At 38.2% G+C, this 15543-nt stretch overlaps 1 protein-coding gene across 1 annotated transcript in view; it reads left to right on the top strand.

Annotated features, from left to right (window-relative positions):
* Window positions 1-13893: 13893 nt before the first annotated feature.
* Window positions 13894-15543, top strand: part of LOC103506112 (Down syndrome cell adhesion molecule-like protein Dscam2) — a 69028-nt gene continuing 67378 nt past the window's right edge. The window contains exon 1 of the mRNA XM_026821245.1: window positions 13894-14068. Coding sequence (XP_026677046.1) covers window positions 13969-14068 — 100 coding nt within the window. The 5' untranslated portion in view covers window positions 13894-13968. The remainder of the gene's footprint in view (window positions 14069-15543) is intronic.

Below are 15543 nucleotides of genomic sequence, written 5' to 3'. Positions count from 1 at the left end.
ATGTTTCTTGGTTGATAGTGATGCCAAAATAATGACTTTTTAAGAAGGTCTCCCTTTTTCTGCTTCTTCCAATGTTTTCTTTTCAGAAACGCTTTGCTCATCGTTTTCATGCCTCCAAATGATTTTTGGGACATGACTCTTTTGTGTGATGAAAAGGAGATTTTCTTTGTCGACTTCCTCGGAAGCAATTAGGGCTCACATTTCTGTATTATTGAAAAAAGAAAATGTTGAAATAAAATTGAGAATTTCAGTCTTCTTTTGAGGAGATTCGGATTCTTACGTTTTGACCTTTTCTTTTATCTCCGGTGACACTCGTAACTTTGGTGTGCACGTGTGATGAGATAAAATACAGTGTGTGTCTAAAGCAGGGGTGCACACTTATGTTGGAAATGTCCGTAATCCATAAAATTTGCCGTAAAAAGGTTAATAATCGAGTGGATCGTGTATGACGTAAGAATGGCAAAAATATAACAAATGGCGTAGTAAAAGACATTAAGATTATGCATAGGCCTATCTACGTCTGTTCACTATGTAGCTATATGTACCTATTATAATTATTATAATATCCTAATGCTCTGAAGGAAGGAAGGTACCTACTTCCTCCCTAGGAAAGAACTCCAGACTTTTCTTTTTTTTTTTTTTTTTTTTTTTTTTTTTTTTCTTTCTTTTTTTCTGCCTCTACTGTTTGTTGGTCTGTCGTTTCTGCGTCTATCCGTTTCCTTTCTCTCTCCCTCCCTCTCTCTCTCACCTCTTTCCCTTCATCTCTCTCACACTATTTTCTCTCTCACCTTCTACATCTTACTCAAGAGTAGCAGCAATTTTATAATAAAAACTCAACCCCACCACTCCCTTATGTACTTCTTTCAGTCTGACTCCGTACATATTTTGTAAGCAACATTTTGTTAACCCTTTGAAACTTCCTGTAATTGGGATCAACCCTCGCCCAGGTATGTGGCATTTTATCTTCAACATTGTTTGAGAAATCAGCCACAAAACGTACAACTCTATTTTCTAAAATTGTACAAGAAGCTAATAAATACCTACTCGTACAAGTATTAACATCATGTGTAGTAGCACGTACACGTTCACAATGAAAAGAAATCCCAGATGTTCTTGTTAGTTATTAGGAGAATAATTAGATAATGAAAATAACTTTTTAATGGCATAATTAAAATACAGGGTATACCGATAACTGTGAGTAATAAAACATAATTACCATTACCCTCTCTTCCACCAACGTCTGTACCTACTAGTGAAAATCGCTAGTGTAGAGCAGCCATCTTGTAAACAAAAGTTCCCTATCTTGTGTAAACTATTGTAATTTTAACTTTTACACTTGGTGGATTGTGGAAGAGGATGATCTCCTTGTGTAACAGAAGTGTTGGAACACCCTGTTTTTACATATGCAAGTACCTATCAAGTTTTATGTATTACAATTACGCTATTAACGCTGAATTTCATTGTGGTTTTGTTCGAATTAAAATTACATAATTCCACAATAATGGTCACGGGGAAATTCGGACAATTATTTTTTTCACCCCACCCTGCCCTACACGTGGTTTCCAATATCATAAATGTAGGTACCCACCTATTAGAAATTGAAAACGTAATCCCTAGCATATTATCATATTAATATGTATGTACCCATACCTATTAATATGATATCACAGCTGTCTGTTTTTCCGATATGAATACAATATGACAATGCAGTATGTCTAGACTGAGTGCATACAATCCTACATTATATTCTCTTTATTTTTTTTATTATTATTATTATTTTTTTTTTTTTATTCTGTAATTTTATATGATGAAATCTAATGTAAATCTTGGTTAAACATTTTTCGGAACACAAAAGAACAGAAGAGATTTTTCACTTTTATTGATCTGCAAAGAAGGATTCAGTGATATTTGTGCCGTCAATCTCTCGAACCGAGATATCCAGAAGCTACAACCTAGGGTACGTGAGATACTCAGAAAAAGAGTGAAATTGACACATCCACTACCACATTAGAGGATGTGCTATTACCTCTCATTTAAGCGGGAGGCTCCCAAGTTCCTCTCCTCTCCTCCTTTGAGCTCCTGTTCCTAAATTCTCTCTGCCCACTTCCCCTCTTTTCTTATTTTTCTCCTCTTCCGTTTCTCTCTTATATCACTCCACTTTCTCCGCCTTTAGAGCTTTTCTTTTTCTTCCTCTTCCAAGATTTTCTTTCAATTAGCTCCTCCTCTTCCCCTTCCTTAGAGGTCGCCTTCATTATTCTATTTCTCGTTCTCCTTTTTCCATTACTCCAGTTCCTCTTCCTTTACAGCTTTTTCTCCTCCTACTCTTCCTCGCTCGCCTTTCTATTAGTTATTTCCCCTTCTCTTCTTGCTCATCTCATCCCTCCTCTACCTCCTCCTGCTCCTCCTTTTTGTTTATTTCTATCTCCTTTCTCCATTTTTTTTCTATCCAGTTTCCCCTTCTTAAGAGCTTTTCCTCTCCCACTCCTCTTTCAAGCTCTTCTTTTTCATTTATTTCCTTTTTGCCCTCCCTCTCCTCCTCTTCCTCCTCCTCCTTTTCTCGCTTTCCTAGCATACTCAACTATCCTCTCTACTCCCACAAAATTGTTACATAATGGAGTTCTCAGCTTTTTTTCCACTTAAAAAAAAGAACATGAATAAATTACATAACTAACATTGTGTCCTTGTATGTAATGATCCCTCTCTTTTCTCTCTCTTGTCTTAAATTATCGACTGAAGTGTTATCTAAAACTTTCTCGCTTTGAGTTCATAGGTCGTTGCGACAAATTTCAAGATCAGAGCTCATACATATCTGTGAGTAAATGTGAAAAAAATCCCCCAAAAACCAGTTTTACTTGGTTTTTTGACTTTTTGGTTTTCTGGACAAAATTTGCACCATTTTCGTGATCCTGGTAAAAAGACCTTTAATTTGATATATAGGGCGACCAGGTTTGGATAATCCCTTGTATGGGAACAGACAGAGTGACAGACAGACGACACCGAAGCGAATACAATAGCCCGTCCACTATACCTTTTTTTATCACTATCGTAATAATAAAGAAAGGACGGGCTAAAAATGAAAAATAAGACTTCTTCTTCGGAAGTCCCCATTGGAGAAAGTTTTTCTCCCCTGTCTTTTGTAGGAATTTTGAAATTTTCCTGAAGTCAAACAATTTTGTCTTATCGAGACTTGCATGCACAAACAATATTTTTGCCTGACAGTCATCCTCTAACTTTATGAAGTTTGTAGTGTTTGTACTGTAATTTTACCGAGAGGGACTTTCTAGCAATGATATTCTCTTTAGTGGATGTGCCAAATGCACAAGAAAAAGTTCTTTAACAAGCAAAGAAGGTGAGGTGGCATTAAAGCCTGATATGACATTTGCTTAAAAAATCTCGTTAAAAGTTCATCAGAGAATGACTTTGAATTTTGAAATCTTGACGTTCGCGCACCATCGTCATTCTTAATAGTCTTTTACATATTGCCAGCGATTCCAGCCTTGAATTCTCAATCTGTCTTAGCCCGAATAAAAAGTAAAAAGTCCCATTTTCTATTTTACATCCCAACTTAATACTCCATACTCGTAAGTGTATCAAAGCTGACATGTATAACATGCATAGTGCATGCTAGTCTTAATATCAATGATCTCTCTCTCTCTCTCTCTCTCTCTCTCTCTCTCTCTCTCTCTCTCTCTCTCTCTCTCTCTCTCTCTCTCGCCCTCCCTCTTTGTCCACCCATTCTCTCTCGCCCTCACTATTGTGTATGTCTTTCCCTCGACTTTCCCCCCTCAAATGGCACCATTACTGCATCTGCATAAAACAGAATTTTAGGTAGGAATATCCCGTTACTTATTTATAAAGTACTTGGAATACTTGGATGTTAGGAATAGGATTAAGAGCAGACCTTGCTCACTCAAATGAGCTACTAGAAGCAAAGAGGTCCCGAGGGAACCGTACCAATGTACTGTGAAGCTACTGCATTATACCTGAAGATTTTCTCAGACTAAGGAGAAGAAGTTACAAAAAATTGATTTTCCTGTGAGGTCTCTTGTAAATCTTGTAATTTGGACTACTTATAAATGGGTAGAATGGTCGTATTAAGTGACATCAGTATATTCATTCGCATTATCGTAATTTTATTCTCCCAAATTCAGTTGGTTTTTTTCCCCTTCTTCTTCCTTTTTTCCCCTCTTCTTCCCCTCCTCCTTCGTTCTCTCCCTCTTCTTCTTCTTTTTTTTTCAATGTAAACTCCGTTGACCCTGTATAGTCTGTGCACTAACGAGGAGGATTACCTTGATATCATTTTATACAAATTATAAAACTTCCCGCGTCCCTTCATCCGTCACATTCCCTTCCCCCTACTGCCCACATCTGACACTGGGATTAAATAGTCTTAATATCAATGATCCAATTTTCTTTCTCAGTGCCCTTCTTCCTCCAATGGGTATTATGAAAGGCAAAAGCCACTCGTAAAGCTTCTTTCTTGCTTTTTTCCCAGACTTTAGACTGATAAAATATCCCAGAGTAAGCTTGTAGCTTGCTAGAACATCATTTGTTTCGAATATTACTATTCTTATCAGCGCCGTGTGCTTTCTCTTCCGAGAAAAAAGAGGGAGTCTTGTTTTCTCCTCTCGGATAATCGAATTTTGCAAAGCTCTGATTTCAAGAACGTGTGTTTCGTGGAAAGCTTTGTGGGTTCCGGAAATCTTATATCTATCTATCCTTAATTATTTTCCTTAGAGTTTACCGAACTACTCTATTGCATCCTGCCTCGGTGGTGTAGTGGTCAAGACGCTCGTCTGATAAACAGTAGGTAAGGAAGGCGTGGGTTCCATGCAAAGCTCTGATTTCAAGAACGTGTGTTTCGTGGAAAGCTTTGTGGGTTCCGGAAATCTTATATCTATCTATCCTTAATTATTTTCCCTAGAGTTTACCGAACTACTCTATAGCATCCTGCCTCGGTGGTGTAGTGGTCAAGACGCTCGTCTGATAAACAGGAGGTAAGGAAGGCGTGGGTTCCATCCCAGCTGAGGCCTCGAGGTGTGGAATTTCCTCCTCAATATAATTTTGAAATTTGGGTATAGCAATTGTAGTAGTATAATGCTGGAGGGAAGGCACTTTTCAATCATGTTTGAGCAGTAGAGATCTGATTTATTATTATTTATCATACAGGGAGTTCAGAAAGTGTTGCGAGGAAGCTAATGTGCTCCTCTTATTGGGAGAGATTTTCCCCTTTTTCGACTTCCTCTCAATGGTTCCCAACTCTTTCATCTCCCTATACCTGGGCGTTTCATTTCGAGAAAATCCTTTCGTTACAGGTAGATAATTCCATTTTCCTTTCTTATGTGATCCCTATTGTGTACGTTTTGCTTGACGAAATTCCAAATCTAGGAACTTACTCGTATACGTAGATGCCCAATATTCCTTGTATAAGTCCCATTATACTAAGGCTTTTATATCTTATACCTACACCTCTAGTCCTATGCCCATACCCAATGATGTGTACCCTATATTTAATTTGGGAGCTTGTTCTTGTACTAACTTTTTGGTCATTTCCACAGATTTTACTGAAAATAAACCTCTAATTGTCTGTCCCAAAGTTCTGACATGTACATGCCTAAAAAAAAAAAAAAAATCACACCACATTTGAAATTTCAGACTCCCTTCTAATCCCTAAACCTCTTTTGATCCTCATCACATTCTCACTTGGAAAATTAACTTGTCCCAGTTTTTTGTGTTGTGGGACCAATTTCCCCTCGTACAAAGGACAAATTAAAAACTTTCAGTAGCATTTAATGTCTGTACAGACCGTAAATAAAAAAGTTTGTAGCTTCCCCCACAACTTTTCCACTTGCTAAAGCCCTGAGTTTTTTTTCTGGCAATATTGTTTGATGGTCATTCAAAACTTTTTGCCTTTTGTGTGCTGCTGTATATCAGGTAACTTTTTGAAGAGTTCAAATAGCTCTGGGAAGTAAATAGCGACCTACCTACATGTATAGGTATGTAGAAAATAACTAAAAAATATTTACATGATAGTAGAGATAAGTAGAAATGCTATGATGCACTTGTATAGCTACCTAGTATCTAGCTTTCTAGCTACTTTTTATTCAAATCCTAGTATTGGGATTTTTTCCGACAATGAAAGTAGACATACGTAGAATTTCTCACCGTTCTAAGCATACAAAAAGCTTTTTGGATGTCAACTTTTTTCCCCGATTTTCTACCTTTCCAAAGAGTTATATTCCTTCTCCCACTATATTTCAGAAACCTCCCCCTCTAGCATTTCCCCTCCCACCCCCTGTACTCACCTAAGTGAGGAGAAGTGTCATTAGGCAAAAGTTTGAAAGTAATGTATTGTACCAAAATAATAAAAAAAAAAAAATGCAAACAACATTAACTTAATGTGCTCGTTGGACCTTTGTTTTTCTTGGTTATTACGGCCGACGACAAAATAAAGATAACCCAAAGAACCTAGCCTCGTTCAACGTTTAACCCAAAAACTGTCCCATTCCAGCACCCTATAGCAGCAAGAACAGAGTAGGTATACTCTATTTTATTAGGCCAAAAATCTATAGGTTTAGTCCCTGCATAGATGGCTAGAAAAAACGTTCAGCATAAAAAAGGGATACACTACCCACTCGGTGATGGCTAAGGGGTATGAGGTATCCGAAAATATAACAAATCAGTTCTGAAATTATTATAAAAATGGTAATTTTCCCGTGGTAGATGCGGTATGGGTTACATGTCACGGGTATTGTGATGGATAGGATAAATATAATATGAATGGGTAAGTTTCAGCAGTTTAGGTAACGGAGAACTGTAACGGAGGGAGGGATGGAAAACATTTTTTCCCCTATTATTATAAAAATGGTAATTTTCCCGTGGTAGATGCGGTATGGGTTACATGTCACGGGTATTGTGATGGATAGGATAAATATAATATAAATGGGTAAGTTTCAGCAGTTTAGGTAACGGAGAACTGTAACGGAGGGAGGGATGGAAAGCATTTTTTTCCCCAAAAAAAAGGAAAAAAAAAAAAAAAAAAAAAAAAAAAAAAAAAAAAAAAAAAAAAAGACGTAGGAGAAAAATACTTAGAAGCACTTGTGAGCATTTTTATAAAATAAATTACACAAAATAATAACAAAAAAAGAAAAGTAGGAAAAAAAAAAATTACAAAATGGAGTCGTGTTACATGCTCGAGCTGTGTCAAAGCAATTTTCTGCTGTACGTAGTTTGTTGCAATTTGCAGCCTATGTTGCAATTTGTAGATCAGTCAGCTAGATGATGAGGCTACGACTGTAGCCTGGCAAATGGTTAAAATATGCCTTGATGTGTTGCAAAGCCTTGCGGAGATACAATTTCTTTGAAAAAAAAAAAAATAATAATAATAATAATAATAATACTAAGATTGTAATTGCTATTAAAACGTAGGTATTAACTCTCACGTATTAACCCGGGCATCTGTGACTGTAAGTCGTAAGTACTGTTGCCAAGATGAAAGCGTCTGGTTTTTACTTTCCTTATCCTATAGGAAGGAAAGTAATGTACTAGCATTTCCCCTCCCACCCCCTGTACTCACCTAAGTGAGGAGAAGTGTCATTAGGCAAAAGTTTGAAAGTAATGTATTGTACCTATATTAACTTGGTGACGGGGTGACACTGCAAGGCAAGGTAATATAATGGGAACGGTAGGTAGTAGGGAAGTGTTTAGAGCTGTCATAAACACTCCTTCTGTATACTTCAGGCATTCTGGTTTAACCTTGCCCTTACCACTAATGTTTTTATAGGTAGCTCCAGAATATATATTATTCGACCTTTTTTCCATTTTCCTCAAATTCGTTATAATTGTTTCTTTGTGTTGTGATGGAGGTCTATCTTTTCGGCCTTTTAATGCTATAATTACACATGATCAGTCGTTTTTATCACAGTCCTACCCTTACGTAGGCGTACAGGCGTTCAAAAGCAAGGTTATAAGTTCCTTCACATAGGGTCGTACACAGCCTAACCATGCCCTGGAGCCCATTTCATCAATGACCCCTCCCGTCAATATTTTTTACAAAAATCTTCTATTTCATTTTCCTTTTGAGGGACCCCCTTGTGAAGCTCGGACCTGGTTCAAATAGGTCAAAACCTCCTGGTAACGGCCCTGTACATAACATATTAAATCCCATCGTGTGTTTAATATAGGTGTCCTCGAGATCTCTCATAATGGGATTGAAAGGATTAACCATTTCAGTGGCACTCCACTCCCCTGCCAGGTAAATCGGTCTTGAGAAGTGAAAATCCCTGTAGCATAGGTTTTTATCTGTCTACTTCTACTTCACGAGTGATGAATTAAATAAAAGAAAAATACAAACCCCAGAATGTGAAAAGGAGAGAAATTCTCAAATTATATTGAGGATAAAATTCCATACCTCGGCTGGGATTGAACATTGAACCCACGCCCTCCTGTTTACCAGACGAGCGCCTTGACCACTACACCACCGAGGCACCGCCTTGACCACTACATTAAGATTATGCATAGACCTATCTACGTCTGTTCACTATGTAGTTATGTGTACCTATATTATAATTATTATAATATCCTAATGCTCTGAAGGAAGGAAGGTACCTACTTCTTCCCTAGGAAAGAGCTCCAGACTTAATAACAGCGAGGAAAGCCGTAATTCAAATGTACGTAGGTAATAGTGTTTAGGATTAGGCTATAAAAATGTAAAATACCATAACACAGCAGGAGAGACAAGGTAAATTAGAAACAGAGAAAGAGGAGCGGAAACTAGAACGAGTGCAAGAGAGAAGGGACGAAAAAGCTGAATTAGAAAGGCACGGACATAAATTTTCCAGTCCGACCATTGACCATTTCTCCAAGAGGAAAACATAAATGTACCATATACATATGTATATATATTATGTATCCACTCGGAAACATTTGTATTCTTTTCCCTTTGAATTATTATGTTAAGAACTGTTATTATGCAATATGTAAGGCCTTTTGGTTTTGGGAAAAATTTCTCGTTTTTTGTACAATCATAATACCATACTCTGGCATATTCTTTTGTGAGATTTAACCCCACCACGTACAACTCTAAGTGGGAATATGATTAAAGACCAAGGATTCAATTCAATGCCCTTGAAGATATTTTTATGCCATAAAAGCTATTGATATTCTTCTACCTAAAGGGCCTAAAGCTTTTTCCAAAGAATCTCAGAGTGCCTTCTAATACAGAAACTCTTGAAGTTCAAGAAGGTCAGCCAATTCAGCTCATTTAAAAATAACATCTTATTAAGATTCAGCTCATTTAAAAATAACATCTTATTGAGAATAGGTACATTATGTTAGTAAGGCTAAAAACAGAGTGAAGTGCATAGAGCAATGAGTACGTAGCGTAGGTTGAATGGACGGCAGAGGGACGCCTTCAAACCGCATTGAGCTGAGGCAAAAAGCTCTAGATGCTCTTTGCTCTCCACTCCACTCTATTTTTAGCCTAATATACTCATTTCTTTTTTTTTAAACCCAACCATTTTACTTGACTTTCTATACGAGCTATGTTCTTATGATGGCACGTACAGACGTATACCTACCTCTCATACACACAATATTATCGCTGTAGCAAAAAAATCCAGAAAGTAATAAATTTTGTATGCCTGCTGGAGCGCAGCTTTTGTATGCTAAAACTTAATATTTTCCCTTCTGTTTTGTGTGCGAGCTTAGTTTTCGCACACTGGGGATTAAGAATTTACGGTTCTTTGTTTCAAGAAGATAGTTCCAGACACGCACCAAGTTTTACTCAGACTATTATGAATATCAGTAGTTGAGTCTGAAATTTTCCAAGAACTACGTATTACTGGTGTTATCTACTAGAGCAGTAGATTTCGAGTGGGTATGACTCTTTAGGGAGGATCAGATGAGAAAGCAGAACGACATATAGGTAATCTGGCAATTTTCTATGGCACTCGGCAAAAATTCCATAGACAGTATGGTCAATGGTCATGTTAACGAAGACCAATCATACGGTATGGAAGAGAAAATCGCTATATTGTGTGATTTTACCTTTAAGAAGTATTAGTTAGATCAGCACAATACTTACATGACAAAAGCCTACTATATCTAAGGCCTCCATACCACACCGCAGAAACAAAGGTTGTGCCGAGGACCGACCATATTTATACGCACTGCGTGAGTGTAAAACCACACTCCCAGCATACAGTAAGTACATTACGTTTTGTGAAGCTCTAACCACATGCCTACAGCAAACACATAAATATCACATGCGGGTAATATATTGGGGCTTTTGATGACACATTTTCCGTGTGCAATTTAGGAACGGGCATCTTGAAACTTTTGTTCTTGTGCGTTTTCCTTCGCTTCTGGGTTAAAGTTAAAGTCTAAAATTTAATCCAAAATAGCCCGAAATCTACCAATTTGCTCTCCAAAATGTATCAATAATTTTTCTCAGAAGTGCTTCAATCTCCAATGTTTATTACTAAAATCAACAAAGTGTTTACCTGGGAAAACCTCGAAATTGAACATTTTACAAAATTTTCATCTCTGGGTCTTCCTTTGAAGTTTTGGTCCCAAGTTGAAACAAAGTTATCCGCGTTGTAATCAACTTGCAAGTTTTGTTTATCAAAACAAGTTGAGCTAATTAGACTTTTTCTTGTTTACATTTCTTCATTAGAAAGGCACGGACATAAATTTTCCAGTCCGACCATTGACCATTTCTCCAAGAGGAAAACATAAATGTACCATATACATATGTATGTACATGTATCCAGCTACTCGGAAACATTTATATTCTTTTCCCTTTGAATTATTATGTAAGGCCTTTTGGTTTTAGGAAAAATTTCTCGTTTTGTGTACAATCATAATACCATACTCTGACATATTCTTTTGTGAAGTTTAACCCCACCCACGTACCACTCTAAGTGGGAATATGATTGAAGACCAAGGATTCAATTCAATGCCCCTGAAGATATTTTTATGCCATAAAAGCTATTGATGTTCTTCTACCTAAAGGGCCTAAAGCTTTTTCCAAAGAATCTCAGAGTGTCTTCTACAGAAACCCTTGAAGTTCAAGAAGGTCAGCCAATTCAGCTCATTAAAAAAAAAAAAAACATCTTATTAAGAATAAGTACATCTGAGCGCACGGCAGTGCGCTAGGCCAAGTTCCAGCAAGCACTACCTAGTGTACCTTTACACGAATCCATTCACCCGGATTTTCCTATACCCGTATCTCCGAACCTACTGCATATAAAGATTATGTTAGTAAGGCTAAAAACAGAGTGGAGTGCATAGAGCATTGAGCACGTAGCGTAGGTTGAATGGACGGCAAAGGGACGCCTTCAAACCGCATTGAGCTGAGGCAAAAAGCTCTAGATGCTCTTTGCTCTCCACTCTATTTTTAGCCTAATATACTCATTTCTTTTAAAAAAATTAAAACCCAACCATTTTACTTGACTTGTTATCATAACTTTGCTCCCCTCCCTCGCTTGCTACTTGTTACGATTGAATAGAAGAATCATCATCACGCCATATCACGCCTTTTTTACTTTTTTCTTTCGGATTTTGATATAAATAGACTTCTGTTTCTTCTTCTCCTTCGCATCCTTCCACCTATTATTTCTTTTCTCCTATTCCTCTTCTACCATTCACTACCTTTGTCCCGATATTCGTGACACCCAAAGAGAGGGAACAAGAGAGAGAGAGAGAGAGAGAGAGACGTATCCTCTTACCATTTTGGTGGATGTTCCAAAATGTACCGCACATGTAATCAGATAGAAGAGAGAGAGAGAGACGGAGGGAGGGACGAATAGAGATATAAAGGGAGAGGTCTGGGGGAGAAAGCTTTTTTCACAATAGATAACTTGGGTCTATTATTATCTACATTTATTTGACGTGGTCACATAATAAAAGCTGGTAAACAAAAGATCTCGCTTTATGAATTCTCAATATTTGTAAAAGCCTCATACTGTGACATACCTAGGTAGGGACAGGTCTGATGAGGGAGGGAGGAGGAGGGTGTGTTCCCCCCAGGTCTATCCAGAGAGGACATAATCGAGGGTTGTTCCTCCACTGATTGGATTTTTCAAGGGGTCTGAATTAAAACTTGAAATCGGTCACCAGACACATAGTCTGATTTTTCTAAAAGATTTGAGTTACAGGTCTGAATTGAAACTAAAAATCGGTCAGGAAAAAATAATAATAAATAACAGGGATTAAGAGAGTGGGACCCAGAAGTCATCACCCAAGAGCCTGAGTTTTCTCCGGCCCTGGCGGTAGCTTTTATAAAATCGTGTGTCCGTGGGTAGGCCATTGTATAATGAGAATAGGTAGGTTGTGAAAGCCATGATTGACACATGTAAAGAGTTCATGAATAGAATTCACAATCTGCGGATAATATTTTATTAAAATTACTTGGAAACAAAAACCCAGCAATACTTCTACCTAGATATTTGTTATGTTGAATCTGGAGGTCGGTCAGCCTAGTTAACTTGAATCTTGAAGAGCAATAGGTCACGGTTTCGAACTTTATGCGAAACAAATAAGGTTCGTTCTCGGAATGGCTGACTTTCGACCCAAGAGCCTCAGTTTTCTCCGGCCCTGGCGGTAGCTTTTATAAAATCGTGTGTCCGTGGGTGGGCCATTGTATAATGAGAAAGGTAGGTTGTGAAAGCCATAATTGACACATGTAAAGAGTTCATAAATAAAATTCACAATCTGCGGATAATATTTTATTAAAATTACTTGGAAACAAAAACCCTGCAATACTTCTACCTAGATATTTGTTATGTTGAATCTGGAGGTCGGTCAGCCTAGTTAACTTAAAACTTGAAGAGCGATAGGTCACGGTTTCGAACTTTATGCGAAACAAATAAGGTTCGTTCTCGGAATGGCTGACTTTCTGAAGTTTTGGTCCCAAGTTGAAACAAAGTTATCCGCGTTGTAATCAACTTGCAAGTTTTGTTTATCAAAACAAGTTGAGCTAATTAGAGTTTTTCTTGTTTACATTTCTTTTCTCTCATTGGCATCAAACCTTTTTCTTTTTTAGAAATCCCGAGCTTTTCTTTTTGAGGTTTCGTTGAGAGAGTTATAGCGTAACAAGTTGAAAAACAAAATTGCAATCAAGAGAGAAATTTAGATATTTTCTTCAACTTGGTTTTGATTGTGGAAGTCACGGTGCTGTGGTTGGAAGGTTGTAGGAAGGTGTTTCAGATAGGACCCAATTCGGATTTGTCAGAATAAATCAAATTAAAACGATGTCCTCTTTCCTAAAATATCTTGTCAAGGACCCATTTATCTAGTTGTCAAACACATTAGAAAGCTAACGTCAAGGTTAGGTAATAATACTATTTTCACTGAGAATTCAAGAGTTATCTGACTTTCGCCTATCCTGTCCTCCTATTTTCAATTTCGGGACTCAAAAAAGCACTCACCCTAAAAATCTTCTCTTTTACAGATGCGTGGCGAGTAACACCGTCGGCAAAATCGTAAGTCGTGATGTGCGGGTTAACGCGGTCGTGCTGCAGAATCACGAACTTCACGTGGACGCCTCCAAGGATGTTCAGATCGGTGCCTCGGCCATGCTCCGTTGCAACACACCGGGGTTTGTGCGGGACTTCATCTCCGTTACGTCCTGGATTCAAGATAGCACGTTCAACATTTACCCGTCCCCGCGCGGAGGTGAGTGATTCAACCGGTTGATTTTTACCACCGTTGAACCTTCCACCGGTGCCCGATGCATCGGGTTTTTTTTTATGTGTGTTTGGTTTTCTTAAAAAGTTACAAGCGAGTGAATCAAAGCTAGACCTCTCGAGTACCTTACACTTGTAACGCAGAACCCTTGTTTTCAGAACACTCGTAAGCATACTTCAAACAACATGTTGTCGTGATGTGCGGGTTAACGCGGTCGTGCTGCAGAATCACGAACTTCACGTGGACGCCTCCAAGGATGTTCAGATCGGTGCCTCGGCAATGCTCCGTTGCAACACACCGGGGTTTGTGCGGGATTTCATCTCCGTTACGTCCTGGATTCAAGATAGCACGTTCAACATTTACCCGTCCCCGCGCGGAGGTGAGTGATTCAATCGGTTGATTTTTACCACCGCTGAACCTTCCACCGGTGCCCGATGCATCGGGGGTTTTTTTTTTGGAGGTGTTTGGTTTTCTTATTCCTATCTCAAAGTGTATGAATAGAGAATTTTGCAACGTTATTAAAGAGTTCAGTTAATTTCATGGAAGCGTGATTGGGGAGCGTCGTATCACATCCTTTTCTTGGTCGTTTTGAATGTTTTTCTGTCTATTTTCATTTTTTCCTGCTATAATAGAAGTATGGGATTGCTGGATTAGTAAGACCCAGAATAATGTCTTGAAGACAGGAAGAAGGAAAGAGAAATTGAAATTGAACGAAGATGGATGAACAGAGACAACTGACGAATCTACTTGAAATCTTTGAAAATGTATAGCATATTCCTAAAAGTTACAAGCGAGTGAATCAAAGCTAGACCTCTCGAGTACCTTACACTTGTAACGCAGAACCCTTGTTTTCAGAACACTCGTAAGCATACTTCAAACAACATGTTAAGACATGTAGATAGCTTCAAATAAATTGTTTTAAACAAGTCCTTAGAGAGTTAGCGGGAGAAACTAAACGAAAGAATGGGACAAAGATAAAGGTTAAATACACGAAGGGCACAGAGTCTCTACAGATCGAGAGATCGTGGAAAACTATAAATGAGCTGTCATAAACACTCCTTCTGTATACTTCAGGCATTCTGGTTTAACCTTGCCCTTACCACTAATGTTTTTATAGGTAGCTCCAGATGATATATCATTCGACCTTTTTTCCATTTTCCTCAAATTCGTTATAATTGTTTCTTTGTGTTGCGATGGAGGTCTTCCTTTTCGGCCTTTTAATGCTATAATAATTACACATGATCAGTCGTTTTTACCACAGTCCTACCCTTACGTAGGCATGTAGGCGTTCAAAAGCAAGGTTATAAGTTCCTTCACATAGGGTCGTACACAGCCTAACCAGGCCCTGGGGCCCATTTCATCAATGACCCCTCCCGTCAATATTTTTTACAAAAATCTTCTTCTATTTCATTTTCCTTTTGAGGGACCGCCTTGCGAAGCTCGGACCTGGTTCAGATAGGACCGCACAAAACCTCCTGGTAACGGCCCTGTACATAACATATTAAATCCCACCGTGTGTTTAATATAGGTGTCCTCGAGATCTTTCATAATGGGATTGAAAGGATTAACCATTTCAGTGGCACTCCACTCCCTTGCCAGGTAAATCGGTCTTGAGAAGTGAAAATCCCTGTAGCATAGGTTTCTATCTGTCTACTTCTACTTCACGAGTGATGAATTAAATAAAAGAAAAATACAAACCTCAGAATGTGAAAAGGAGAGAGAATGATGAATGATGTATTAGAAAGGCACGGACATAAATTTTCCAGTCCGACCATTGACCATTTCTCCAAGAGGAAAACATAAATGTACCATATACATATGTATGTACATGTATCCAGCTACTCGGAAACATTT

The sequence above is a fragment of the Diaphorina citri genome, unplaced genomic scaffold, assembly GCF_000475195.1.
Source record: "Diaphorina citri unplaced genomic scaffold, Diaci psyllid genome assembly version 1.1 scaffold215, whole genome shotgun sequence".
In the NCBI taxonomy this organism is placed as follows: Eukaryota; Metazoa; Arthropoda; class Insecta; order Hemiptera; family Psyllidae; genus Diaphorina; species Diaphorina citri.
The sequence above is the reverse complement of the archived record's forward strand: the minus strand, read 5'-3'. Positions and strand labels throughout refer to the sequence as shown.